The sequence below is a fragment of the Anolis sagrei genome, chromosome 9, assembly GCF_037176765.1.
Source record: "Anolis sagrei isolate rAnoSag1 chromosome 9, rAnoSag1.mat, whole genome shotgun sequence".
Lineage (NCBI taxonomy): Eukaryota > Metazoa > Chordata > Lepidosauria > Squamata > Dactyloidae > Anolis > Anolis sagrei.
In genome coordinates, this window is record NC_090029.1 from 11,556,577 (window position 1) to 11,583,919 (window position 27,343).

Here is a 27,343-nt window from a genome sequence, read left to right on the forward strand (position 1 = left end):
TTTAAGACATGGCTTCCAAAGTCTGTATTTAGAAGCAAAACAGCATTTGGATAAGAATAATCAGAACGGCTTACAATTTCCGCCGGCAGTGAAGCTCCCCCTCCTCCCAAGTCCCTAATATCTGCTTCTTGCTCTCGGCAGTGTGCTTTTTGGCAACAGAGGGGAAAAAACAGGCTTAATTGTATGACTCTCACGGGAACGGCAGTACAATCATAAGACAATATGTCAAGTCATAAATTATTGCCACAGATTTCAAGCAGCAGAAAGAGAGATTAATTTCTGGCACCCACATGATTCTTCTCCCGTTTTTCTATGCTATCTCATTGCAAAACGGTGGGTGTTTTAAATGCTGATGCCTGTCTCAGGATGGAAAACAAAACAACTCGTTAGGTTACGTTCACTCAGCGTTCTCTGTGCTGCCGCAACTCAGCAGTCTCCTTGCGGTCTCAGTTTCCGACAAGTGACCTTAAAGGCTAGGTGTCAAAGGAAGGAGAAGCCAGGTCTGGTGCCAACAACAGGGCCAACTTCCAAGTAAAGTGTGCTCAGGAGCGAGGTATACAAAGGTATGTAAGCAAGACGAGAGAGGGTGGGTGCTCTCCTTTCTCAGCCATTGAGGACTGTGTGGTTAGGTCAAACTGGGTGTTGTGCTCTGCCACGGAGGGGATAGTTGCGATATATCCTCGAGGAACATTCAGATGGGTAGAGCAGCCGAACGATGCTTATAATGGGTTGCTGTAGGTTTTTTTGGGCTATATGGCCATGTTCTAGAGCAGGGGTCCTCAAACTAAGGCCCGAGGGCCAGATGTGGCCCTCCAAGGTCATTCACCCAGCCCTCACTCAGGGTTAACCTAAGTCTGAGACGACTTGAAAGCACATGACAACAACAATCCTATCTCATCAGCCAAAAGGAGGCCGGCCCACACTTCCCATTGAAATACTATTAAGTTTATATTTGTTAAAATTGTTCATTTTAATTATTGTATTGTTTTAAAGTGTTATTTGCACTACAAATAAAATATGTGCAGTGTGCATAGGAATTCATTCATTTTATCCCCAAATTATAATCCAGCCCTCCAACAGTTTGAGGTATTGTGACCCCTGTTCTAGAGGCATTCTCTCCTGACGTTTCGCTTGCATCTATGGCAAGCATCCTCAGAGGTAGTGAGGTCTGTTGGAACTAGGAAAATGGGTTTATATATCTGTGGAATGACCAGGGTGGGACAAAGGACTCTTGGCTACTGGAGCTAGGGGTGAATATTTCAACTGACCACCTTGATTAACATTTGATGGCCTGGCAGTTTTTGGTGTGGCTTGTTAGTGCCTGGGGCAATCTTTTTTTGAGAGGTGATTAGCTGTCCCTGATTGTTTCCTCTCTGTTGTAATTTTAGAGTTTTTTTTTAATACTGGTAGCCAGATTTTGTTCATTTTCATGGCTTCCACCTTTCTGTTGAAATTGTCCATATACTTGTGGATTTCAGTGGCTTCTCTGTGTGGCCTGGCATGGTGGTTGTGAGAGTGGTCCAGCATTTCTGTGTTCCCAAATAATATTCTGTGTCCAGATTGGTTCATCAGGTGCTCTGCTATGGATGGCTTCTCTGGTTGAATTAGTCTGCCATGCATTTCATGTTCCTTGATTCGTGTTTGGGCAATGCTGCTGCATTTGGTGGTCCCTACGTAGACTTGTCCACTGCTGCATGGTATACGGTAGACTCCTGCAGAAGTGAGAGGATCCCTTATTCTTATCTGAGAACAAAGAAATGCTGGACCACTCAAACAACCACCATGTCTAGACTACACAGAGAAGCCACTAAATCTATTAAGTGGACAATTTCAACAGAAAGGTGGGCATATTGAGTATTTGTGCCAAGTTTGGTCCAGATCCATCACTGTTTGAGTCCACAGTGCTCTTTGGTTGTAGGTGAACTATAAATTCCAGCAACTATAATTCCTAAATGTCCAGGTCTATTTCCCTCAAACTCCACCAGTGTTCATGTTAGGTCGTATTGAGTATTTGTGCCCAGTTTGGTCCATCTCCATCACTGTTTGAGTCCACAGTTCTCTTTGGTTGTACGTGAACTATAAATTCCACTAACTACAACTCCCAAATGTCCTGGTCTATTTCCTCAAGCTCCACTAGTGTTCACGTTTGGGCATATTGAGTATTTGTGCCAAGTTAGTCCAGATCCATCATTGTTTGAGTCCACAGTGATCTCTGGATGTAGGTGAACTACAACTCCAAAACCAAAGGACACCTTTCCAGTATTTTCTGTTGGTCATGGGAGAACTGTGTGCCAGGTTTGGTTCAATTCCATAGTTGGTGGGGTTCAGAATGCTCTTTGATTGTACGTGAACTATAAATCCCAGCAACTACAACTCCCAAATGACAAAATCAATTTTTTGAGTGAAGGACATACATTGGGTTGTTAAGTGTCTTGTGTCCAAATTTGGTGTCAATTCGTCCAGTGGTTTTTGAGTTCTGTTAATCCCACAAACGAACATTACATTTTTATTTATATAGATAAACCTTTTGTGATTCTTAAAGATTGGACTCTGTATCTTTGCCTGCCTAAGGTCTTAAATTCTCACAGCCACAACCAACAGCACTTCATCCTCTGCTTGCAAATGAGCTGATGCTCAACTTTTGTATCCTGTTTGATTTTTGGATGCTCCGCTATATTTTAGTTTTCCTTAACAAAATGGGTTTGCGGGCCCAGTCTACGAGAAAGCACTTGAAACAAAAATAGGGCTGAAATGAGCAGAGAGGTTTCTTTAAAAAGGTTTTTGAAGTTTTTGGAGCATCTTAATTTTTGGAAGGATGCACAGAATGGAAAGGAGGCAAGAGTTCTCCCTGAATTTTCCAAAACTCGCAGAAAATGGGTCTAATTATTTGACTTGGAAGAAGAGATTGGAGCTACTTCTGGATTGAAAGCAAACCAAGTTCTGTCAACAAGATCCACCCTACCTCTTCTTTCCTCTTTATTCTCAATATCTTTAATATCCTGAATAAAAATATATGTGAAGACTGGAAAAAAAGATCCACCCCAAGCTGATGATGATGAGTATGAAGCATAGACAAAAATCAACAGATGGCTGAGAGCCTTAATTGCAAATTCCTTATCTGAGAAGGCTTTTGAATATGTAAAGAATGATGCAACAGCTAAAGACACACTTGCACATCTGGAGAAAATCCACAGCAAGAGGTCTTTTTATGAAAGCACGTGGATGTATCAGAAAATCTTCAAAATGGCTTATGGGACTACATCAACTGGTGCCCAACGAACACACAGTGGCTTAAACCTGACTTGCTCTTGCAGGGCCCAAATGAATGAGAGTCATGACCGTGGTGTAGGCGTGGAGGAGGTCATCCTTGGCGTCGTGATACTCTCGGAGTATGAAATTCCCCGTCACAATCCGATCGCAGCCGATCTCCCCATGTCCAAAAAATCCAAAGAGAGGAATGTTGGGGAAGAACTTGCGGAAAGCATCGGCCTCCAGGTTCTGCTTGGTTTTGTAATGCTGGAACCCCCTGCCCACACAGGCAAACATGAACCCAAGGCTGTTGTGTTCAGGGATGTTGGCAGCCTTGAGGCGCTGCATGGCAGCTTCGGCCGTCCTCTCGTCCACTACGTCCTGATCTAAGAGGACAGAAGCGCTTTGGATCTGGGCTCCGCTAAAAGCCAAGCCAACCACCCCACAGGACTCAGCAGCCTGAGAGTTACTGGAAGAAAGAAAGAAAAAAAGAAAGAGAGAGAGAGAGAAAGAGAGAGAGAGAGGGGGGGGGGAGAGAAAGAAAGAGAGAGAGAGATCGAGATCAAGAAAGAGAGATCGAGAGAAAGAGAAAGAAAGAAAGATAAAGAAAGAAAGAGAGAGATAGATAGAGAAAGAAAGAAAGAAAGATAAAGAAAGAAAGAGAGAGAGGGATAAAGAAAGGGAGAGAGATAAAGAAAGAGAGAGAAAGAGAGGGAGAAAGAGAGAGAGAGAGAGAGAGAAAGAAAGAAAGAAAGAGAGAGAGAGAGAAGGAGAGAGAAAAAAGAAAGATAAAGAAAGAAAGAAAGAGAGATAAAGAAAGAAAGAAAGAAAGAGAGAGAGAGAGATAAAGAAAGAAAGAGAAAGAGAGATAAAGAAAGAAAGGGAGAGAGAGAGAGAGAAAGAAAGAAAGGTAGAGAGATAGAGGGAGAGAGAGGGAGAGAAACAACGTAACAGTTTAATCTGGATACGTTACAATAAGTTTACCACATTTGCTAGGGTTAGAGACACAGGATCCCAAAAACATGGAAAAATGTGAATAATAATAATAATAATAATAATAATAATAATAATAATAATTTATTTAAACCCCGCCACCATCTCCCCAAGGGGACTCAGGGCGGCTTACATGAGGCCAAGCCCAACAACACATCAGTAAACAACAAACAATAAGCAAATAAAACAATTTAATTAATATAACACATATAAGCAGTAACACACAAAAATTTAAAAACCTATGGCTGGGCCAGATGTAATAGTTTACAATTTTAAAAAATAAACCCTGGCCATGAACAGCCACCTCGAGTCCCCCTTGGGGAGATGGTGGCGGGGTATAAATAAAGATTATTATTATTATTATTATTTGGAACACAACAAGATGAGTCCACAGAAGACACTCTGCTGGCTGGTGTACTCGATCACACATCGGACACTTTCCAAGTGTCTAGGACTGTGTAATGTATCGGAGAATTATTATTATTATTAGGTCATGTCAGGAGCGACTTGAGAAACTGCAAGTCACTTCTGGTGTGAGAGAATTGGTCGTCTGCAAGGACGTTGCCCAGGGGACGCCTGGATAATTTGATGTTTTTATCATCCTTGTGGGAGGCTTCTCTCATGTCCCCGCATGAGTAGCTGGAGCTGATAAAAAGAGCTCATCTGCCTCTCCCCGGATTCGAACCTGTGACCTGTCGGTCTTCAGTCCTGCCAGCACAGGGGTTTAACCCACTGCGCCACTGGGGGCTCCAAATCAGCGAATGATGCGTGCAAATTCCAGTAAGGTGGCCTTCTGCAGCTTGCAGATGCTAATTTTGTCAGCGCCGATTGTGTTTAAGTACAGGCCAAGATCTTGAGGCACTGCACCCAGTGTGCCGATCACCACTGGGACCCCCTTGACTGGCTTGTGCCACAGTCTTTGCAGTTCGATCTTTAAATCCTCATATTGTGTCAGCTTTTCTAGTTGTTTCTCTGCAATCCTGCTGTCACCTGATTAAAATATTTTCTCTAGGAATTTTCTAATAATAACAATAATAAGAATAAGAAGAAAGTTCCTAGAGAAAATACTTTAATCAAATCTAAAAGGTAAAGGTTTGTCTTTGCCATTAAGCCTAGTGGAGTCCGACTATGGGACTCTGACGCTCACCTCCATTTCTAAGCTGAAGAGCCGGCGTTGTCCATAGACGCCTTCAAGGCCATGTGGCCAGCATGACTGCATGAAGCACCATTATCTTCCCATTGAGCTACTCACGTTATCATGTTTTTGAACTGCTAGGCTGGCAGAAGCTGGGGCTAACAGAGGGAGTTCACCCCATTCCCTGGATTTGAGCCACTAACCTTCTGGTCAGCAAGTTTCTGCAGCTCAGTGGTTTAACCCACTGCACCAACAGATAATTAAATCCCCCAAAATCAAGCCCACATATGTGGGGTGCTGACTGCAGTACCAACAAAATAAACCGTAGAAAACCAAACAGAAATGTCATTATTCAGAAAACATGAAAACTAGACAGATTGTGACCGCTGCAAACAACATGCCACTCGTTTCTCTTGGCACAGCACTCGACTCCTACTTACAGCTCTAACCACAAGATCTGTTTTGAGGTCATTAACAGGTCTGAATATCTAAGCTTTGCTAATCTACTTTTTGGAAAGAGAGTAAGTACGTATGGAAAATAATTGGGCCACAATTTGATTGACCACATTAGGCTGAAAGACTTTAAAATGAAGTGACAGAACCTTGAAGCTCTCTCTGCATATGCCTTTATATTGTCTTTTTTCATGTCATTTCTTAATTATGTGTATTATCATCTTATAATATATTATGGTATAATTAATTTTATATATAATCTCTCTATATATACATGCTCTGTGCATAATGAGTACCTTAAAAACAAAAGAACCAATGAACGAAATCACACCAAATTTGGCAACAAAACGTCTCACAACACAAGGAGTGACCACCACTCAAAACATTATGATTTTGTCATTTGGGAGTTGTAGTTGCTGGGATTTATAGTTCACCTACAATCAAAGAGCATTCTGAACTCCACCAATGATGAAATTGAACCAAACTTGGCACACATAACTCTCATGTCCAAGAGAAAATACTGGAAAGGTTTGGTGGGCACTATCCTTGAGTGTGGGAGTTGTAGTTCACGTATATCCAGAGAGCACTGTGGACTCAAACTAGACCAAACTTGGCACGAATACTCAATATGCCCAGTCATTTATAGTGACTGTAGGTGAACTATAAATCCCAGTAACTAAAACTCCCAAATGTCAAGGACTATTTCCCCCAAACTCCACTAGTGTTCACATTTGGGCATATTGAGTATTTGTGCCAAGTTTGGTCCTGATTCATCATTGTTTGAGTCCACAGTGCTCTCTGGATATAGGTGAACTACAACTCCCACACTCAAGGACAGTGTCCACCAAACCTTTCCAGTATTTTCTGTTGGACATGGGAGTCCTGTGTGTCAAGTTTGGTTCAATTCCATCATTGGTGGAGTTCAGAATGCTCTTTGATTGGACGTGAACTATAAATCCCAGCAACTACAACTCCCAAATGACAAAAGCATATTTTTTTGAGTGATGGTCACTCCTTGTGTTGTGAGATGTTTTGTTGCCAAATTTGGTGTGATTTTGTTCATTGGTTCTTTTGTTTTTAAGGTACTCATTACGCCCAGAACATATTTATATATATAGATTGTGTGTGTGTGTGTGTGTGTGTATATATATATATATATATATATATATATATATATATTAAAAATCTTGTGAGCTGAGTCCCCCTCGGGGTGAGAAGGGTGGCATATAAATGTCATAAATAAATAAATACATCTGTTGAAGCAAACCTATTTTGGAGTAGTGGACCTCCCCCATCCAGCCATGGACACCCACTCATGACTCCAGTCAAGTCACAGGCTCTCAGCCTCAGAGGAAGGCAAAAGCAAATACACTCTAGAAATCTTGCTGAGCACGGCGATAAGAGAAGAGTCAGCTCAAAATCCCCTAACAACAACATCAAGGATCTGAGGGTGGAGCGCAATAAAATCAAATTTATCTCTTTTTTAAAAGGAAATAATTTAAATACATTATATTCACATTTAAAACCAACTTCAGCACTAGAGGATCTCAACAATCACCAAGGCCTGTTGATGTGATAAAAAAGCTACACATGAGTCCATGGAAAGGCAAGGCTTCGTGTGCCTTTAGGTGTTTAAGTGGTGAAGGAAAGGGGAACCAGTCCGCTGTTGACACGCTAAGAGGTTGTTCCTGAAACCGAGGGTTTCTGCCCTTAGCTGACAGTAATAAGATCAGCAGATAAAGAGCTTGTCTCCTGAGGATGTTGTCTGCCAGTTCCAAATGCAACACAACACAAATGCAAGTGACTAATGCAACACAGCCATTGGGAAATGGTGAAATTTCACCCTTGAAAAGACCGTTCTGTGGGGGAAATGTCTGCAAATAACAACACGAGCCCAGAAATTGTACAGGGTGCAGCAGCATAACTTCCTTTTTTCAAAACTTAGTAAAATCCATTGTATGAATCAGAATTTTTTTTATAATGTAGGTGCATACCTAAAGTTTTGTTTTACGTAGTTTTGAAGATCAAATGAGGTAGGTGACATCCCACATTCTCCATACACTAAGTAAACCGATTTCAAGCGTTTGTCGTGACTCTTGCCAGCATAGCAGGCGTTATGCTGGCAATTTCTTCCTGGATGTTGGTCTTCAAATCTTATAGGGTCCTTGGACAGTTCACAGAAACACAGGATTTCAAAAAAACCCATAGAAAAAAATCACAAGGGGCCAAATCTGGAGAGCAGGCCGACCACTCCAAATCCCCCCTAATTGAGATGAAGTGTTCCCTCAAAACAGCCATCGATGCTCTTGAAGTGTGTGCAGTTGCACCGTCTTGTTGGAACCAAATGTCCCCTAAGTCCAACCCATCTAGCCATAGGAAAATAAATTCCTGTCACGTTTACATCCCGGTCCGAATTATCTGTCACTGCGCCCTCATTTTCCTCAAAGAACCAGGGACCAATAATTCCAGCTGAGGAAACTGCACACCACACTATGATTTGAGGTGAATGCAAAGGCCTTGGATGCAATTCCCGAGGATTGTGTCAGCCCAGTAGCACATATTTTGTTTGTTGATGGATCCACACAAATGAAAATGGGCTTCATCACTAAAAAAAACAATAGCGTCCTCAGGAACGACTTCGAGAAGAACCTCACACTCATTCCTCCGAGAATTGAAGTCACATTCAGAAAGTTCCTGCACAATCGCCATCTTGTAAGGATGGAAATGAAGATCATCGTGAAGAATTCTCCTCACAAAATGATTGGAAAGTCCAAGGGCAGACGCATGTTTGCGCCCAGAATGCTGTGGTGATCGCAACATTGAAGCTCTCACTGCCTGCAATGTCTCAGGTGATCTCATGTGCTGAGGGACTCCAGTTCTTCGTCTTGCCGCACTTGCAGTTTGTCTGAATGTAGTGACCCACGTCACAATTGATTTCCGGTCCGGTCCGGGACAGGGGCCAATGGGGCTAAATTAAAGCGATTCCGAAAGGCGCGCTGGGTTGAGATCACAGAACATCCGCTTGAAAAGTAGGCCTCAACGGCAAAAGCATGCTCCTCACTGTTCCAACGCATTATGGCGACTGAACTGTGTCAGGACAAAACTTTATATTCCCACCTCTCTAACGAGACCACTAATGCTCCGCTACGTCTTCAACCTTTAAAAAAGGAAGTCATGCTACCGCACCCTGTATTAGAAAGCCATGAACGAGTATCAAGAATTGTTGTGTTTAACCATGAGGAGGATACTTACGTGTCAGAGGTCAGTGACGTCACGCTCTCCACATGCCCACCGGCCAAGATGATGCTTTTTTCATTCAAGCGGTTGACTATTTGGTTCAGAAATCGCGTGGCTCCAGACTTCCAGGTGTTGTACCCAAACAGAAGGACCACTCTTAGGTCGGGGTTATTCTTTAGACCTAATAAAACACAGGAGAAGTGAATATGTAGAAGGTAAGCTATGGAATGCTAATTTATTTTTTTTTTGCCACAAAAAGGGAAACAAATAAGCCACCCTTGCATCTTCAACTGCTATATCACACTCCTCTAAGCAGCCCTCTTCAACCTGCAGTCTTTTGACTCCAACTCCCAGAAGACCTAGCCAGCTTGTCCAAGGGTCAGAAATTCTAGGAGCTGAAGTCCAAAACATCTTGAGGGCCACAGGTCAAAGAGGCCTGCCCTACAATAAGTCTTCACGAGAACCACTCTGCCTTTGATGTTTACTATGCTTGCCTATGCTATGCTATTAGGCCTATGCTTGCCTAATAATAATAATAATAATAATAATAATAATAATAATAATAATAATAATACATGACACAGTCCTAGAAGCTTGGGAAGTGTTTGACTTGTGATTTTGTGATACGAAATCCAGCATATAGATCTCGTTTGCTGTGACATACTGTGCTTTTGCATCAATAATAATAATAATAATAATAATAATAATCTTTATTTATATCCCGCCACCATCTCCCCAAAGGGGGCTCAGGGTGGCTAACATGAGGCTAAGCCCAAAGATACAATACAACAAAATAAAATACAGAATACAGACAACAAAAAATTATGTACAGTAGCAAAATAGGATAAATAAAACAAATTAACACAATATAAAATCGAACAGAATGGGCAGGCCAAATGGAGGAGGTAAAATGATAAAACCCTGGATGAGGTAGGAAAGAAAATATGTAACTGTTTCAACTTACAAACAAAATCAGCTTAAAAACAAGCCTACAGACCCTATCTTGTTCATAACTTGGGGACTCATAAACTTGGGGTTACTGCAAAGTCACCAAGAGTATGTTTTCTTATGTTTTGGACCTGCCAAACTTAACCAGCAGTGAACATTATATGTGTCAGAATGCACGAGGGCTGCAGCTCAGGAAGTAACCCAACTTCCTTGGCATTCAGGTAAACAACACACAAAGCCACACAGCCAAAGGATCTGAACTTTCACAACATGAAAAAAGGTCCAAAAACCCCCAAACCAAAACAAGTCGGACTAGTTGCCATTTGCAAGAGAGATGCTCCAAGAGGAACAACAAACCAATTACGCTCTTGAGCTCAGGCTGCCTGTTCCTTGAAGGCAAGGCTCTTGCCCTCATGTTTTGTTTTGCCATTGCTGGGGGCAAGGGAGAGAGGAGGAGCCAAGAGATGCCCGGGAGGTCTCTTGCAAACGCCGCAACTTGCACGCAACCGAGAGCATCAACACCTGGGACAAATTGGGTCAACTTTTTAAAAGTATTTTGGAAGGCACTGTAGCAAGAAGCATCATGGGAAGAGGAAGCCCGGGGATTGATAAAACTCTAGAATTGCTCCTGGTGACAAAAGATGCAGACAAAGGTAAATCAGACACTTTAAACCTTGCAGAGGACAAAGCAAAGGACAGCCACCTCCTTAGGCTCAGTCAGACGAGAAAGCAGCAATACAGAATTCAATCCTGTTCCCCCCATACCTTATACTCAAAACATCCTTGAAAAGTGCTGGGATGACTCTCCTGCTCTGGTGCAAAGGGAACAATTCAAGAAGTCCCACAACACAACAACTCCCAAGAGCTTAACCTGCATATTCAGCACACAGAGCCAAGGTTGCTAATCTTTTTAACATTGTCCTGCTGTAATGTTTCTCAACCTGGGGGTCGGGACCCCTGGGGGGGTCATGAGGGGGTGTCAGAGGGGTCGCTAAAGACCATCATAAAACACAGTATTTTTTTGTTAGTCATGGGGACCATCTCACCCACCTCATAGGAAACCTACTACAAAACAGGAGCTTTTTTGTTGAGTTCTAGGGCCAGAGAAGCAGATGGCGGAAACCGAAGAACGGCCTGCTTCAGGGGAGCGTGCTTGCCCCATCCATGTTCAACATTTACACAAATGACCAGCCACTGCCAGAAGGGACAGAGAGTTTCATCTATGCTGATGATCGTGCCATCATTGCTCAAGCAGGGAGCTTTGAGATGGTAGAACAGAAGCTCTCCGAAGCTCTAGGTGCTCTTACTGCCTATTACAAGGAAAACCAGCTGATCCCCAATCCATCTAAAACACAGACATGTGCTTTTTACCTTAAGAGCAGACAAGGATCCCGAGCTCTGAGGATGACCTGGGAAGGAATCCCACTGGAGCATTGCAGAGCACCCAAATACCTGGGAGTCACTCTGGACCGTGCTCTTACCTACAAGAAGCTCTGCCTGAATATCACACAAAAAGTGGGCGCTAGAAATAATATTATACGAAAGCTGACTGGCACAACCTGGGGATCACAACCAGACACAGTGAAGACATCTGCCCTTGTGCTTTGCTACTCTGCTGCTGAGTACGCATGCCCAATGTGGAACACATCTCACCACGCTAAAACAGTAGATGTGGCTCTGAATGAGACATGCCGCATTATCACGGGTTGACTGCGCCCTACACCACTGGAGAAATTACACTGTTTATTTGGTATTGCACCACCTGACATCCGCCAGGAAGTAGAAGCCAATAGTGAAAGGATCAAGGCAGTGAAATCTCCAGCTCATCCCCTATTTGGGTATCAGCCAGCACGTCAACGACTTAAATCAAGAAATAGTTTTCTAAGATCTACAGACACTCGCTGGAACACCCCAGCAAGCGAGAGTCCAAAAGTGGCAGGCTCAAACCCAGAATCTCAATCCACGGCTGATACCAAATGAGAGACTCCCTCCTGGGCACACAGAAAATTGGGAGACTTGGAAGGGGCTGAACAGACTGCGCTCTGGCACCACGAGATGCAGAGCCAACCTTAAGAAATGGGGCCACAAAGTGGAATCCACGACATGTGAGTGCGGAGAAGAGCAAACCACTGACCACCTGCTGCAATGCAACCTGAGCCCTGCCACGTGCACAATGGAGGACCTTCTTATGGCAACACCAGAGGCACTCCAAGTAGCCAGACACTGGTCAAAGGACATTTAATCAACTACCAAGCTTGCAAACTTTGTGCTTTGTCTGTTTGTTTGTTTGTTTGTTTTGTTAAAAATGTAATACAACTGTCTAGTTGCTCCTGACACGATAAATACATAAATGGGGATTTTATGTGAGAAGTTTTGCCCGATTAATGGTGGGGTTCAGAAACAATCAATCAAAACTTTATTTCTATCCCGCCACCATCTCCCCAATGGGGACTCGGAGCGGATTATTATTATTATTATTATTATTATTACTAGCCGTCCCCTGCCACGCATTGCTGTGGCCCAGTTTGTGTATATGTGTTTTGTGTGTGTATATATGTACGTGTGTATATGTGTATATATGTAGTTTTGTGCATGTGTTGTAATGTATTTTTGTTTTTTGGCTTTTTAAGTCTCTTCCACTGTGTTTTTCAGTGTTTTTGTGAGTGATGGTCGCTCGTTGGACTGATAGGTGTCTTGTGTCCAAATTTGGTGTCAATTCGTCCAGTGGTTTTTGAGTTATGTTAATCCCACAAACAAACAAACATTACATTTTTATTTATAGATGATGATGATTATTATTATTATTAAGGTGAAAACCACACGTCTGTGTTTTAGATGGATTAGGGATCAGCTGGTTTTCCCTGTAATAGGCGGTAAGAGCACCTAGAGGTTCGGAGAGCTTCTGTTCAACCATCTCAAAGCTCCCTGCTTGAGCAGTAATGGCACGATCATCAGCATAGATGAAACTCTCTGTCTCTTCTGGCAGTGGCTGGTCATTTGTGTAAACGTTGAACATTGATGGAGCAAGCACGCTCCCCTGAGGCAGGCCATTCTTAAGAAATGGGAACACAAAGTGGAGCCCACGACATGCAAATGGGAAGAAGAGGAAACCACAGACCACTTATTACAATGCAACCTGGGCCCTGCCACATGCACAATGGAGGACTGTCTTACAGCAACTCCAGAGGCACTCCAAGTGGCCAGCTACTAGGCAAAGGACATTTAATATAATGCCAAGTTTTCAAACTTTGTGGGTTTTTTGTTTGTTTGTTTGTTTTTAAATACATTACAACTGTATCCTTGGTTCACTCCTCATATGAGTCGCCTGAGGGCTGAGAAAAGCAGTATATAAATAAAGTAAATAAAATAAAATAAATAAATACGATAAATAAAGAAATACTGGTGCCTTCCAACTGTTACTTGCCTGCCTCGGCAAATACACTTTCGTCAAGGACCCTGGTCTTCAAATCTTTGAAGAAGTGAAATGTCTGAATCTTCACTCCGTCAATCCTGGGGAACAGCAATGCAAAACCAGCTTCGCCATCTTCAATTTCCAGAGGCCGGTTGCTCCGGGCCCCGATTGGGGTGACTAAAGGGAGGAAAGGTTTGTCTTAATATCGATTCTTCCTGCAAACCCCCCCCCCCCCCCCCACAAGATCAGTCATGGGAGTTCTTCAGTAAAGACATTCTCACTCTGCCCTGTAGGAAAAAGATCCCAGATCAGAGTAGCTTGAATATGAGTGAAGAGAGGGGGCAGGAAGACAGTTCCACCTTGTCTCCTGTTGTCATCAATTGGGAGCCCCTCCTCACAGCACCAACTGCTGCTCTGGGACCAGAGTAAAGAGAGGGGCCAGGAATACAGCTCCATCTTGTCTCCTGTGTCATCAGTTGGGAGCCCCTCCCCAAAACACCAACTGCTGCTCTGGGACCAGAGTGAAGAGAGGGGCCAGGAAGACAGCTCCATCTTGTCTCCTGTGTCAGCAGTTGGGAGCCCCTCCTGCCAGCACCAACTGCTGCTCTGGGATTAGAGTGAAGAGAGGGGGCAGGAAGACAGCTCCATCTTGTCTCCTGTTGTCATCAATTGGGAGCCCCTCCCCACAACACCAACTGCTGCTCTGGGACCAGAGTAAAGAGAGGGGCCAGGAATACAGCTCCATCTTGTCTCCTGTGTCATCAGTTGGGAGCCCCTCCCCACAACACCAACTGCTGCTCTGGGACCAGAGTGAAAAGAGGGGCCAGGAAGACAGCTCCATCTTGTCTCCTGTGTCATTAATTTGGAACCTCCTACCCCCAGCACCAACTGCTGCTCTGGGATTAGAGTGAAAAGAGGGGCCAGGAAGACAGCTCCATCTTGTCTCCTGTGTCAGCAGTTGGGAGCCCCTCCTGCCAGCACCAACTGCTGCTCTGGGATTAGAGTGAAGAGAGGGGCCAGGAAGACAGCTCCATCTTGTCTCCTGTTGTCATCAATTGGGAGCCCCTCCCCACAACACCAACTGCTGCTCTGGGACCAGAGTAAAGAGAGGGGCCAGGAATACAGCTCCATCTTGTCTCCTGTGTCATCAGTTGGGAGCCCCTCCCCACAACACCAACTGCTGCTCTGGGACCAGAGTGAAAAGAGGGGCCAGGAAGACAGCTCCATCTTGTCTCCTGTGTCATTAATTTGGAACCTCCTACCCCCAGCACCAACTGCTGCTCTGGGATTAGAGTGAAAAGAGGGGCCAGGAAGACAGCTCCATCTTGTCTCCTGTCATCATCAATTGGTAGCCCCTCCCCACAACACCAACTGCTGCTCTGGGACCAGAGTAAAGAGAGGGGCCAGGAATACAGTTCCATCTTGTCCCCTGTGTCATCAATTGGGAGCCCCACCCCACAACACCAACTGCTGCTCTGGGACCACAGTGAAAAGAGGGGCCAGGAAGACAGCTCCATCTTGTCTGTGTTATTAGCTGGGAGCTCCTCCCCACAACACCAACTGCTGCTCTGGGACCAGAGTAAAGAGAGGGGCCAGGAAGACAGTTCCACCTCATCTCCTGAACTGTGATAATATAATATAATATAATATAATATGTAATATGTATACATATAATATTTATAATTAATCGGCTGAGAGGAAAAAGGAAAGGGCCTGAGGCTGTTAGGAATTGTGGGAGTTGAAGTCCCAAACACCTAGAGAGCCAAAATATGCCCATGCCTGCTTTAACAGTTGTAATTCCCATAACACATTACAAGTGGCACAGGCTTAACCTACAATGTAGAATTAAAGCAATTCGATACAACTTTGAATGCCATGGCTCAATGCTGTGGACTCCTGAGAACTGTCATTCTTGGGCCGCAATCCCTTCACTTCAATAATGTCTCCCCTTCAGATACACGGGCCAATGGATTTTAATGCATTTGTTTATTTATTGATATGTATACGCTGTCAGAAATATGTAATATTAACTATATATTTTTAATTACAAAAATGTGAGTCAAGAACTGAAAGGGTTAAATGGATGCAATGGCTCAGCAAAAGCTGTAGTTTTATATAAGAAGGAGTGTCTGTTGCTTAGTAGGCCTCAGTGTTAACAGACCTCAGTGAGAGAGGCCTCAGTCTGAGGTAGCCCTCAGTTTGTAAGAGGTCTCTGTGGGAGAAGAACCTCAGTGTGTTAGCAGCCCTCAGTAGGAGAAGGTCTCAGTGTTATTTTTCCTCAGTGTGAGGTAGGCCTCAGTGCTAGTAAGCCTGTTTGAGAAGGCCTGGTATGAGAAGCTTCGGTGAGAGAAGCCCCAAGTTGAAGGCCATTGTGTGTGAAGCTCCAGAGGCTTCAGTGTTAGTAGGCCTCAGTTTGAGAAGGCCTGTTGTGGGAAGCTTCGGTAAGAGAATCCCCAAGTTGAAGGCCATTGTGTGTGAAGTTCCAGTGTGAAGGCTACTGTTTGTAAAAAGCTTCTGTGTGAAGCTCCTGTGTAAGATCGGTGTTAGAAGAGGCTCTGTAAGAGAAAAACTGTTTATCTGTGTTGGAGTTCAGCCTGTGTTTGTGTTTCAAGATCAAGGTGCATACTGCAACGAGCACATGTGTCGTGTACCGGCATGCCTCGGGAACAACTGTGCTCAGTTTCCGCTCTGTAGCTAACCTGTACGGTTCTGTTCTGTGCTTTAAAAATGTTTAAGACTATCAACTCACCCTCCCCATGTGAGGTTCGCTCAGTGATACGGTTTTTGTCAGCAAGGAACCTGCCTGCTGCAGAAATTCATTGACAGATTTGTGAAGTGTACGGTGATACTGTTATGAGTGAAAGCAAAGTGCGTAAGTGGGTATGACAATTCAAAGATGGCCATGACAACATCCATGATGCGGACCCCTCCGGTCGCCCTTCTTTGATTACAGACGGCAGTGAACTCTTGGTTATCGGAGCGGGCAACAAGTTTTTATGAAGAGGGTACTTTAAAATTGGTTCAGAGGTATGATAAGTGTTTGAACAAACTTGGCAACTATGTCGAAAAATAGAGTGAAGTATGTACTTTCTGAAAATAAATTTACTTTTTTGAAATAAACTTTCGTTGTGTACTTATGTTACAACGGACCTTACTTAAAAAATACCCCTCGTACCTTAGTAGCCAAAGAGTTATTTTTGCCAAGCTCTCGAAGGGTGCTTTTAACACAACTAGGCATATTTACATTGTCAAGAAATGTTAATCCGAATTGGATAGGGTGCTCTCTTATCTCAAGTCCAGAGGAGTGCGACTAAAATGATAAAGGGTCTGGAGAACAAGCCATATGAGGACTGGCTTAAGGAGCTGGGCATGTTTAGCCTGAAGAAGAGAAAGCTGAGAGGAGATATGATAGCCATGTATAAATATGTGAGAGGAAGTCACAGGGAGGAGGGAACAAGCTTGTTTTCTGCTTCCCTGGAGACTAGGACGCGGAACAATGGCTTCAAACTACAGGAGAGGAGATTCCATCTGAACATGAGGAAGAACTTCCTGACTGTGAGAGCCATTCAGCAGTGGAACTCTCTGGTGTGGTGGAGGCTCCTTCTTTGGAAGCTTTTAAACAGAGGCTGGATGGCCATCTGTCAGGGGTGATTTGAATGCAATATTCCTGCTTCTTGGCAGAATGGGGTTGGATTGGATGGCCCATGAGGTCTCTTCCAACTCTTTGATTCTATGATTCTATAAGTAGGCAAAGGGAATACTTTGAAAGGCAAATCATTCCATTATTATTATTGTTTGCCCCAATGTATTCCTGTATTTTTTCCCCTTACCTACAACTCCAGGTGTCACCAGTCCAAGAACTTGGCAGCGGCTGGGCAACAGCTTTTCTAGCGCAGCTGCTATTTCCTTGCTGTTTCTTCTGCGAGCTGCAAGTTCCAAAGAAAAACAATTAGTTTCGGTTCGCACAGGTTCAATGATACCATTGGGAGCAGCTGTCAGTTCAAGATATTGTAAATGGCTGTTGCAATAAGCACCGAGTTGCCACAGGAGTAAGCTACACTGCTCCAAAGCCACACATTAATGGTTGAGCAGACGGTCTTCGTTTCTCCAGGGCAGTTTTCCAGGAATTTAAAAAACAGGCACCATGTTGTTATGGCGGGCTTCCCACAGGACAAGAAATGAACATTTGTTGTGGGAAATGTAACACAACCTAATAGTTTTCCAAGATTTTTGGCTAATTGCACCTTCTCAGCCTAAAAGGAAGAGCAAATGTGCCTCTAAATGTATTTTGCCAAGAAAGATAGGCTCGCGAAAGGTTGCCATAAGTTTGGAGGCACAAAACAACATCAATAATATAATAATAATAATAATTTATTTAGATTCCGCACTATCTCCCTGGAGGGACTTGAGGCGGATTCCAAACATAAAAGGCAAACATTCAATGCCCGAACACAACAACAATACATCCACAGTAACTAAATTTGGCAACCCAACATATAAAAACAAATTATGACTTAAGAACTAAAATTAAATTAAAAGGTAGCCTGTTTTGTCAGACATAAGACAAAACAACAAACGTATTATTTATTTATTTATTTATTTATTTATTTATTTATTTATAGCTTTTATATTCCGCCCTTCTCACCCCGCAGGGGACTCAGGGCAGATTACAGTATACACATATATGGCAAACATTCAATTACAATTTTTTACATACAAACATATACGTAAGCATAAATTTCCCAGGGGCAATACAGATTTATCATTGCTCAAGACATCTACCGAGCTGGTGGGACGAATATATTGTTGTATATGTATATCCAATAATATATTGAATATACATATAATATTGATAATAATATTATAATGTAATACATTATAATACAATAAAATATAATTGTATATTGTATATTACATGAAATATTACTAATAATATTGCAGAATAGTGGTATAGTACAATATAGTAATATATAATAGTAATATTGTGCTATGCTAATATAATATATTGTATGTACATATAATATTGATAATATTATAATACAATATAATACTAATAATATAATAATTATATATTACATGTAATGTTACTAATAACATTGCCTATAGTGGTGTAGTAAAATATAGAAATATATAATACTAATATTATGCTATGCCAATATAATATATTATATGTACATATAATATTGATCATAACATTATAATATAATACAATATAATAGAAATAATAATAATAATATAATAATTACATATTATATATTACATGTAATATTACTAATAACATTGCATTATAGTGTTGTAGTACAATATAGTAATATAATACAATATAATACTAATAACATAATAATTATATATTACATGTAATGTTACTAATAACATTGCCTATAGTGGTGTAGTAAAATATAGAAATATATAACAGTAATATTGTGCTATGCCAATATAATATATTATATGTTCATATAATATTGATCATAACATTATAATATAATACAATATAATACTAATACTAATAATATAATAATTATATATTATATATTACATGTAATATTACTAATAAAATTGCATTATAGTGGTGTAGTACAATATAGTAATATATGCTAATATTGTGCTATGCTAATATAATATATTGTATGTACATATAATATTGATAATAATATTATAATGTAAAACATTATAATACTAACAATAAAATATAATAATTGTATATTGTATATACAATAATAGATCGTACAATATATATATTGTGTGTGTGTGTATATATATATATATAAATAATACTAATAAAATATACTTGTATATTATATATTACATGTAATATTACTAATAATATTGCAGAATAGTGGTATAGTACAATATAGTAATATATAATAGTAATATTGTGCTATGCTAATATAATATATTGTATGTACATATAATATTGATAATGTTATAATACAATATAATACTAATAATATAATAATTATATATTACATGTAATGTTACTAATAACATTGCCTATAGTGGTGTAGTAAAATATAGAGATATATAATACTAATATTATGCTATGCCAATATAATATATTATATGTACATATAATATTGATCATAACATTATAATATAATACTAATAATACTAATAAGTATTATATATTATATATTACATGTAATATTACTAACAACATTGCATTATAGTGGTGAAGTACAATATAGTAATATATAATACTAATATTGTGCTATGCTAATAATGTAATATAATGTATATACATATAACTGTAAGTTGTTCTGAGTCCCCTTTGGGGAGAGAGAGGGTGGGGCATAAAAATATTAAACCAATCAATCAATAAACAAACAACAACAACCCAGCAGAGTAATGTTCTTTGAAGGATGAATGGTATTTACCTTTCTTTTGGCCATGGCCATGGCTTTCTTCGTGTCCAGTGAAAGTCTCTGCATCTGCTATATATAACACGGTCTGGGGGAGGACTTGAACCTTCTGTAAAATGAAAGTTCAGTGTGACGAGGACAGATCCTGGGAACTGCCCATAAAGGAGCTTCCCCTTCATGGGAAAAGCAAAGACAAATGCAAACGGAAATAGCTTCAGTCATCCTTTTGGGTCACATAAGCATGAGTTAACACCCCTGTGGAGTTTGTTTTGCTGTCTGTGCCCCTGTTTAGAGGATTTCCCCTCACGTATTTATTTATTTATCTATTTATGACATTTATATCATGCCCTTCTCACCCCAAAGGGGACTCAGGGTTGCTTACATGAGTAGCATTATTCCATGCCCAAACAACAACAATAATTAAAAGCAAAAGAGATATTGACAAGCCTGCTTTCACATATTTATACATGGCTATCATGTCTCCTCTCAGCCTTCTCTTCTGCAGGCTGGACATATTCAGTTCTTTACGACGCTCCTCATAGGGATTCATGGTCTCCAGACTTTTGATAATGGCTGAATGGCCATCTGTCAGAGGTTTTTTTTATTGTGCTTTTCCTGCATGGTAGAGAGTTGGACTGGGTGGTCCATGTGATCTCTTCCAACTCTATTATTCTATGACTAGCCATCCCCTGCCACACGTTGATGTGGCCCATTCCGTGGATATATATTTTGTGTGTGTGTGTGTGTGTATTTGTGTATGCATATATATATGTGGTTTTGTGTATGCGTTATAATTTTTGTTTGTTTGTTTGTTTTGGCTTTTAAAGTATCTTCTGCTGTGTTTTTCAGTATTTTTATGAGTAATGGTCACTCATTGGCCTGATATGTGTATTGTGTCCAAATTTGATGTCAATTCGTTCAGTGGTTTTTGAGTTATATTAATTCCACAAACAAACATTACATTTTTATTTATATACTAGTCGTCCCCTGCCATGCATTGCTGTGGCCCACTTGGGGGTTCTGTGTAGGAGGTTTCGCCCAATTCTATTGTTGGTGGGGTTCAGAATGCTCTGAGATTGTAGGTGAACTATAAATCCCAGCAGCTACAACTCCCAAATGTCAAGATTCTATTTTCGCCAAACTGCACCAGTGTTCACATTTGGGCATATTGAGTATTCGTGTAGAATTTGGTCCAGGTCCATCATTCTTTGAGTCCACAGTGCTCTCTGGATTTAGGTGAACTACAACTCCAAAACCAAAGGACACTGCCCACCAAACTCTTCCAGGAGTTTCTGTTGGTCATGGGAGTTCTGTGTGCCAAGTTTGATTCAATTCCATCGTTGGTGGGGTTCAAAAGGCTCTTTGATTGTAGGTGAACTATAAAATCCCAGCAACTACAACTCCCAAGTGACAAAATCATATTTTTTTTGAGTGAAGAACATACATTGGGTTGTTAGGTGTCTTGTGTCCAAATTTGGTGGCAATTCCCCCAGTTGTTTTTGAGTTCTGTTAATCCCACAAATGAACATTACATTTTTATTTATATAGACTAGCTGTCCCCTGCCACATGTTGCTGTGGCGCAGTCTGTGTATATGTGTTTTGTGTGTGTATATGTGTGTGTATATATTTGTGTGTATGTTTGCGTATATATGTGTGGTTTTGCACATGCGTTGTAATGTATTTTTTTTAATTTTTGGCTTTTTACGTCTCTTTTGCTGTGTTTTTCAGTGTTTTTATGAGTGATCGTCACTCAATGGCCTGATAGGTGCCTTGTGTCCAAATTTGGTGTCAATTCGTCCAGTGGATTTTGAGTTAAACTATAAATCCCAGCAACAACAATTCCCAAATGACAAAATCAATTTTTCTTTAGTGAAGGATATACATTGGGTTGTTAGGTGTCTTGTGTCCAAATTTGGTGTCAATTTCCCCACTGGTTTTTGAGTTCTGTTAATCCCACAAATGAACATTACATTTTTATTTATATAGATTCTAATTAGAACAAAATGTGCTGCAGCATATCCATCCCACAAAAACAAAGTTTGGGCAGCTTAATAATTTTTTCCCATGTTTGTTATGACAGAGACAATTAGGAAATGAGATCTGTAACCCAGCAACAAAAATCGTATTACATAGCGTTATCCCAGGCCTCCTCAACTCCCAAAAGCTCTTGCCAGCTTGTGCAATGGTCAGGAATTCTGGGAACTGGAGGCCGAAGCAGCGGGAGAGCTGCACTTTGAGGAGGCCTGGATTCTAACCCACTCACCTCCAGCTCCTCGGCCAAGGCGTGGACCAATGCGTGGCTGTTGGGGGGCCCTGGCTCCACGGTGGAGACCCAAGCGAGGCTCTGCTGGTTCCTCAGGATCCTGCGGGAACACTCTCTCCACAACCGACATACACTGGAACACAAAAGGCACCCATCAGTCTCTGCCCTGTGCAGCATATAATAATAATCATGATCATAATCATAATAAAACTTTATTTATACTCCGCCACCATCTCCCCAAGGGACTCAGAGCGGTTTACATGAGGCCAAGCCCAACAACACATCAAAAATAACAAGCAATAAACAAAATAAACAATACAATTAATATAACTCACAAGTAGACAATGAACACAAGAATTTCAAAACCTATGGCTGGGCTAAATGTAATAGTTAAAACTTTAAAAATATATGCTGGACATGAACAGAGGATGTCTCTATTTGGAGGGTTTTAAATCAAAAGTAAAGAGCAATCCAACGGACAATTAAAGTGCTTCTCAGAGTATTTTTAGGGGATTGTTTCCTTTATTCAGGGAAGGCACACTGGAACAGTCACGTTTTCAGGCTCCTCCTAAAGACTGCCAATGTGGGGGCTTGTCTGATATCCTTGGGGAGTGAGTTCCAGAGTCGGGGAGCCACCATAGAGAAGGCCCTCTCCCTCCCAATTGCACCTGCGAGAGCAGGGCCTCCCCAGATGAACGGAGAGATCGTGTGGGTTCGTACAGAGTTTAGATAGGAAACAGTGACATTTTTTTTATAATCATGCATCAGGGATCACCACTCTCACTACTACTATTCATACTCTGCGTGGACACTGCTACAGCAGATTTGCAGACTATGCATCCCTGGGACACTCCTATATGCAGATGACATAGCACTCGGCCACATATAATATTTATGATATTATAATGTAATGCAATATAATAATACGATATTATAATTATATATTTATATTACATGTAATATTACTCACAATATTATGATATAGTGGTATGGCATCTTCTCACCCCTAGAATGGCTAAATCCAATGGTTCTTCCCTGTTGGGCTCCTTTTCTACAAGTGCACTTTTATCACTATCTCACCCAGGGTTTTAACTTTTTACTATTTTACCTCATCCATTTGGCCCGCCCTCTGTGTCTGGTTTTACTATGCTGTTTTATATTGTTGATTTTGTTATGATGTATTTTGTCATTGTGTGTTTATTATGTTGTATTATTTTGGGCTTGGCCACATGTTAACCGCACCGAGTCCCCTTTGGGGAGATGGTTAGGGTTATAAATAAAGTGTATTATTATTATTATTATTAGTATTATTATTGTGCAATATATATGTTTAATGCTGATACTGTACTATGCTAATAATATCATATATTGTATGTAATATATACCTTTTAACCCGCTCTGAGTCCCCTTCGGGGTGTTTACAAATGCAGAGTAAACGACATAAAGGAAATTGAATGACTTGACGATGGAACTGGACAATGCTTGATAATAAAAAGAGATGCTAATTATGTTATTATTGTTGTTGTTTTATACTGTTTTGATGTTTTAACTTGTTTTATGATATTATCTGTACTGTTTTGTTGGAAACCGCCTTGAGTCGCCGATTGACTGAGAAAGGCAGTATACAAATACAGTAAATAATTATTATTATTTTTGTCGTGTCAGGAGCAACTTCAGAAACTGCAACTCGCTTCTGGTGTGAGAGAATTGGCTGTCTGCAAGGACATTGCCCAGGGGACGCCCGGATGTTTTTGCCATCCTTGTGGGAAGCCTCTCTCATGTCCCCGCATGAGGAGCTGGAGCTGATAGAGGGAGCTCATCCGCCTCTCCCCGGATTCGAACCTGCGACCTGTCGGTCTTCAGTCCTTCTGGCACAGGGGTTTAACCCACTGCGCCACCGGGGTCTCCTAGTAAATAAATAATAAATAAATATAAATGCCATAAATAAATCTATATAAATAAAAATGTAATGTTCGTTTGTGGGATTAACAGAACTCCAAAACCACTGGACAAATTGACACCAAATTTGGACACAAGACACCTATCAGGCCAATGTATGTCCTTAACTCATAAAAACACTAAAAAACATAGCAGAAGGGACTTAAAAAGCTCCAAAAAGCTAAATGACGAAAAGCTAAATGACAATACAGAAAAAAGGGAAGAAAGTGGGAAGGAAGTAGAGAAAAAAAAAAGAAAGAAAGAAAGAAAAGAAAGAGGGAGGGGAAAAAAGAAGGAAAGGGAGAAGGAAGCATGGAAGCAAAGAGAGAAGGAAGGAAGGAAAGAAGGAAGGAAGAAAAGAGAGACGTAGCGAACCTGGATTTCAGGAAGGCCTTCGACAAGGTCCCCCATGACCTTCTGGCAAACAAACTAGTCCAATGTGGGCTAGGCAAAACTACGGTGAGGTGGATCAGTAATTGGTTAAATGGACGAACCCAGAGGGTGATTCTCCCCAATGCTTCCTCTTCATTCTGGAAAGAAGTGCCATCAGCAGGGTTCCGTCCTGGGCCCGGTCCTGCTCAGGATCTTGATTAATGACTTAGATGAAGGGCTAGAAGGCAGGATCAAGTTTGCAGACGACACCAAATTGGGAGGGAGAGCCAATACTCCAGAGGACAGGAGCAGGATTCAAAACGATCTTGACAGATTAGAGAGATGATTGGCCAAAACTAACAAAATGAAGTTCAACAGGGACAAATGCAAGATACTACACTTTGGCAGAAAAAACAAAATGCGAAGATACAGATTGGGGGACAACGCCTGGCTCGAAAGCAGTACGTGTGAAAAAGATCTTGGAGTCCTCGTGGACAACAAGTTAAACATGAGCCAACAATGTGATGCGACGGCAAAAGAAGGCCAATGGGATTTTGGCCTGCATCAATAGGAGCCTAGTGTCTAGATCCAGGGAAGTCATGCTACCCCTCTATTACGCTTTGGTTAGACCACACCTGGAATATTGTGTCCAATTCTGGGCACCACAATTGAAGAGAGATATTAACAAGCTGGAATGTGTCCAGAGGAGGGCGACTAAAATGATTAAGAGTCTGGAGAACAAGCCCTAAGAGGAGTGGCTTAAAGAGCTGGGCATGTTTAGCCAGAAGAAGAGAAGGCTGAGAGGGGATATGATAGCCATGTATAAATATGTGAGAGGAAGCCACAGGGAGGAGGGAGCAAGCTTGTTTTCTGCTTCCCTGGAGACTAGGACGCGGAACAATGGCTTCAAACTACAGGAGAGGAGATTCCATCTGAACATGAGGAAGAACTTCCTGACTGTGAGAGCCATTCAGCAGTGGAACTCTCTGGTGTGGTGGAGGCTCCTTCTTTGGAAGCTTTTAAACAGAGGCTGGATGGCCATCTGTCAGGGGTGATTTGAATGCAATATTCCTGCTTCTTGGCAGAATGGGGTTGGATTGGATGGCCCATGAGGTCTCTTCCAACTCTTGGATTCTATGACAGCAGAAGAGAAAGAAAAGGGGGGAAGGAAGAAAAGAGATTGAGAAGGGAGAGAAGGAAAGGAAAAAAGGGAAAGAATGAAGGAAAGAGGGAGCGAAGGATGGGGGAAGATGTAGAGAAAGAGGGAGGGAAGGAAAGAAGGTGTTGTATTTATGTTGTGTTGTTGAGGCCTTGGCCTTTGTAAGCCGCATCGAGTCCTTCGGGAGATGCTAGCGGGGTACAAATAAAGTTAATAATAATAATAATAATAAGAGAAGGAAGAAAAGAGAGACAGCAAAAGAGAAAGAAATGGGGGGAAGGAAGGAAAGAAGGAAGGAGGGAAAGAAGGAGAGAAAGAGGGAAGGTTGGCCACAGCAACACGTGGCAGGTACAGCTAGCAAATAAATAAATAAATAAATAAATAATAGAGGGAGCAATGATGGGAGGAGGGGACCCATTTTGTAATGTCTGGGGAAGCAAAATAAGTCATGTGTCAGGGGCCCTCGAAGACTGCCCTGTTGTTGTTCATTCGTTCAGTCGTCTCTGACTCTTCGTGACCTCATGGACCAGTCCACACCAGAGCTCCCTGTCGGCCGTCACCACCCCCAGCTCCTTCAAGGTCAGTCCCATCACTTCAAGGATGCCATCCATCCATCTTGCCCTTGGTCGGCCCCTCTTCCTTTTGCCTTCCACTTTCCCCAGCATCATTGTCTTCTCTAGGCTTTGCTGTCTCCTCATGATGTGGCCAAAGTACTTCAACTTTGTCTCTATTCTCCTTCCCTCCAGTGAGCAGTCGGGCTTTATTTCCTGGAGGATGGACTGGTTGGATCTTCTCGCAGTCCAAGGCACTCTCAGCACTTTCCTCCAACACCACAGCTCAAAAGCACTGATCTTCCTTCGCTCAGCCTTCCCTAAGGTCCAGCTCTCACATCCGTAGGTGACTACAGGAAATACCATGGCTTTGACTAGGCGGATCTTTGTTGCCAGTGTGATGTCTCTACTCTTTACTATTTTATCGAGATTGGACATTGCTCTCCTCCCAAGAAGGAAGCGTCTTCTGATTTCCTGGCCACAGTCTGCATCTGCAGTCATCTTTGCACCTAGAAATACAATGTCTGTCACGGCCTCCACATTTTCTCCCTCTATTTCCCAGTTGTCAATCATTCTTGTTGCCATAATCTTGGTTTTTTTTTTACGTTTAGCTGCAACCCGGCTTTTGCGCTTTCTTCTTTCACCTTGATTAGAAGGCTCCTCAGCTCCTCCTCGCTTTCGGCCATCAGAGTGGTGTTATGTGGCGGGTACAGCTAGTAAATAAATAAGTAATAATAGAGGGAGCAATGATGGGAGGAGGGGGCCCATTTTGTAATGTCTGGCGAAGCAAAAGAAGTCTTGTGTCAGAGGCCCTCCAAGACTGCCATATAACCCAGAATATCAAGGACGAAAATACCACAATCTCTGCTTTGAACTGGGTTATCCACACTGCCATATATCCCAGTTCAAAGCAAATAATGTGAGATTTTATTCAGCTGAGTGGATGGAGCCGCTTGTTTGATCTCCTCCCCTGCCTCAAAGCGCCTCGAGGCTTCAGAGTCAGGAGTAGGCCTCAAGCCTCGGCCTCGCTTGCTGTCGCGCGCCCAGGGAAAGCGGCGGCGGCGGAGGAAGCCCTGGCCACTCACCAGGCCGCCCTCAGCAGCGCCTTGGCGGGCAGGAAGCCCAGGACGCGCTCCACCACCTCCGCCAAGCTGCTCAGCACGAGCACGCCGCCGCCTCCTTCTCCTCTCGCGCAGGCCTCCATCGCCCACCAAATCCACAGGCCTTCCCCGTTGCCCCGGCAACCTCTCCCGGAAGCGGAAGGCCGCGCCTG

The 27,343-nt window shown here is 42.1% G+C and overlaps 1 protein-coding gene across 1 annotated transcript; it reads right to left on the reverse strand.

Annotated features, from left to right (window-relative positions):
• On the reverse strand, positions 1-27,343 carry FBXO22 (F-box protein 22). The gene is made up of 7 exons (XM_060755718.2): positions 27,156-27,343; positions 22,051-22,183; positions 19,802-19,895; positions 17,258-17,353; positions 13,440-13,604; positions 9,083-9,248; positions 1-3,718 (listed from the first exon to the last, which is right to left on the reverse strand). Exons 1-7 carry the CDS (start codon positions 27,272-27,274, stop codon positions 3,292-3,294), a joined length of 1,200 nt encoding a protein of 399 aa, XP_060611701.2. The 5' UTR covers positions 27,275-27,343; the 3' UTR covers positions 1-3,291.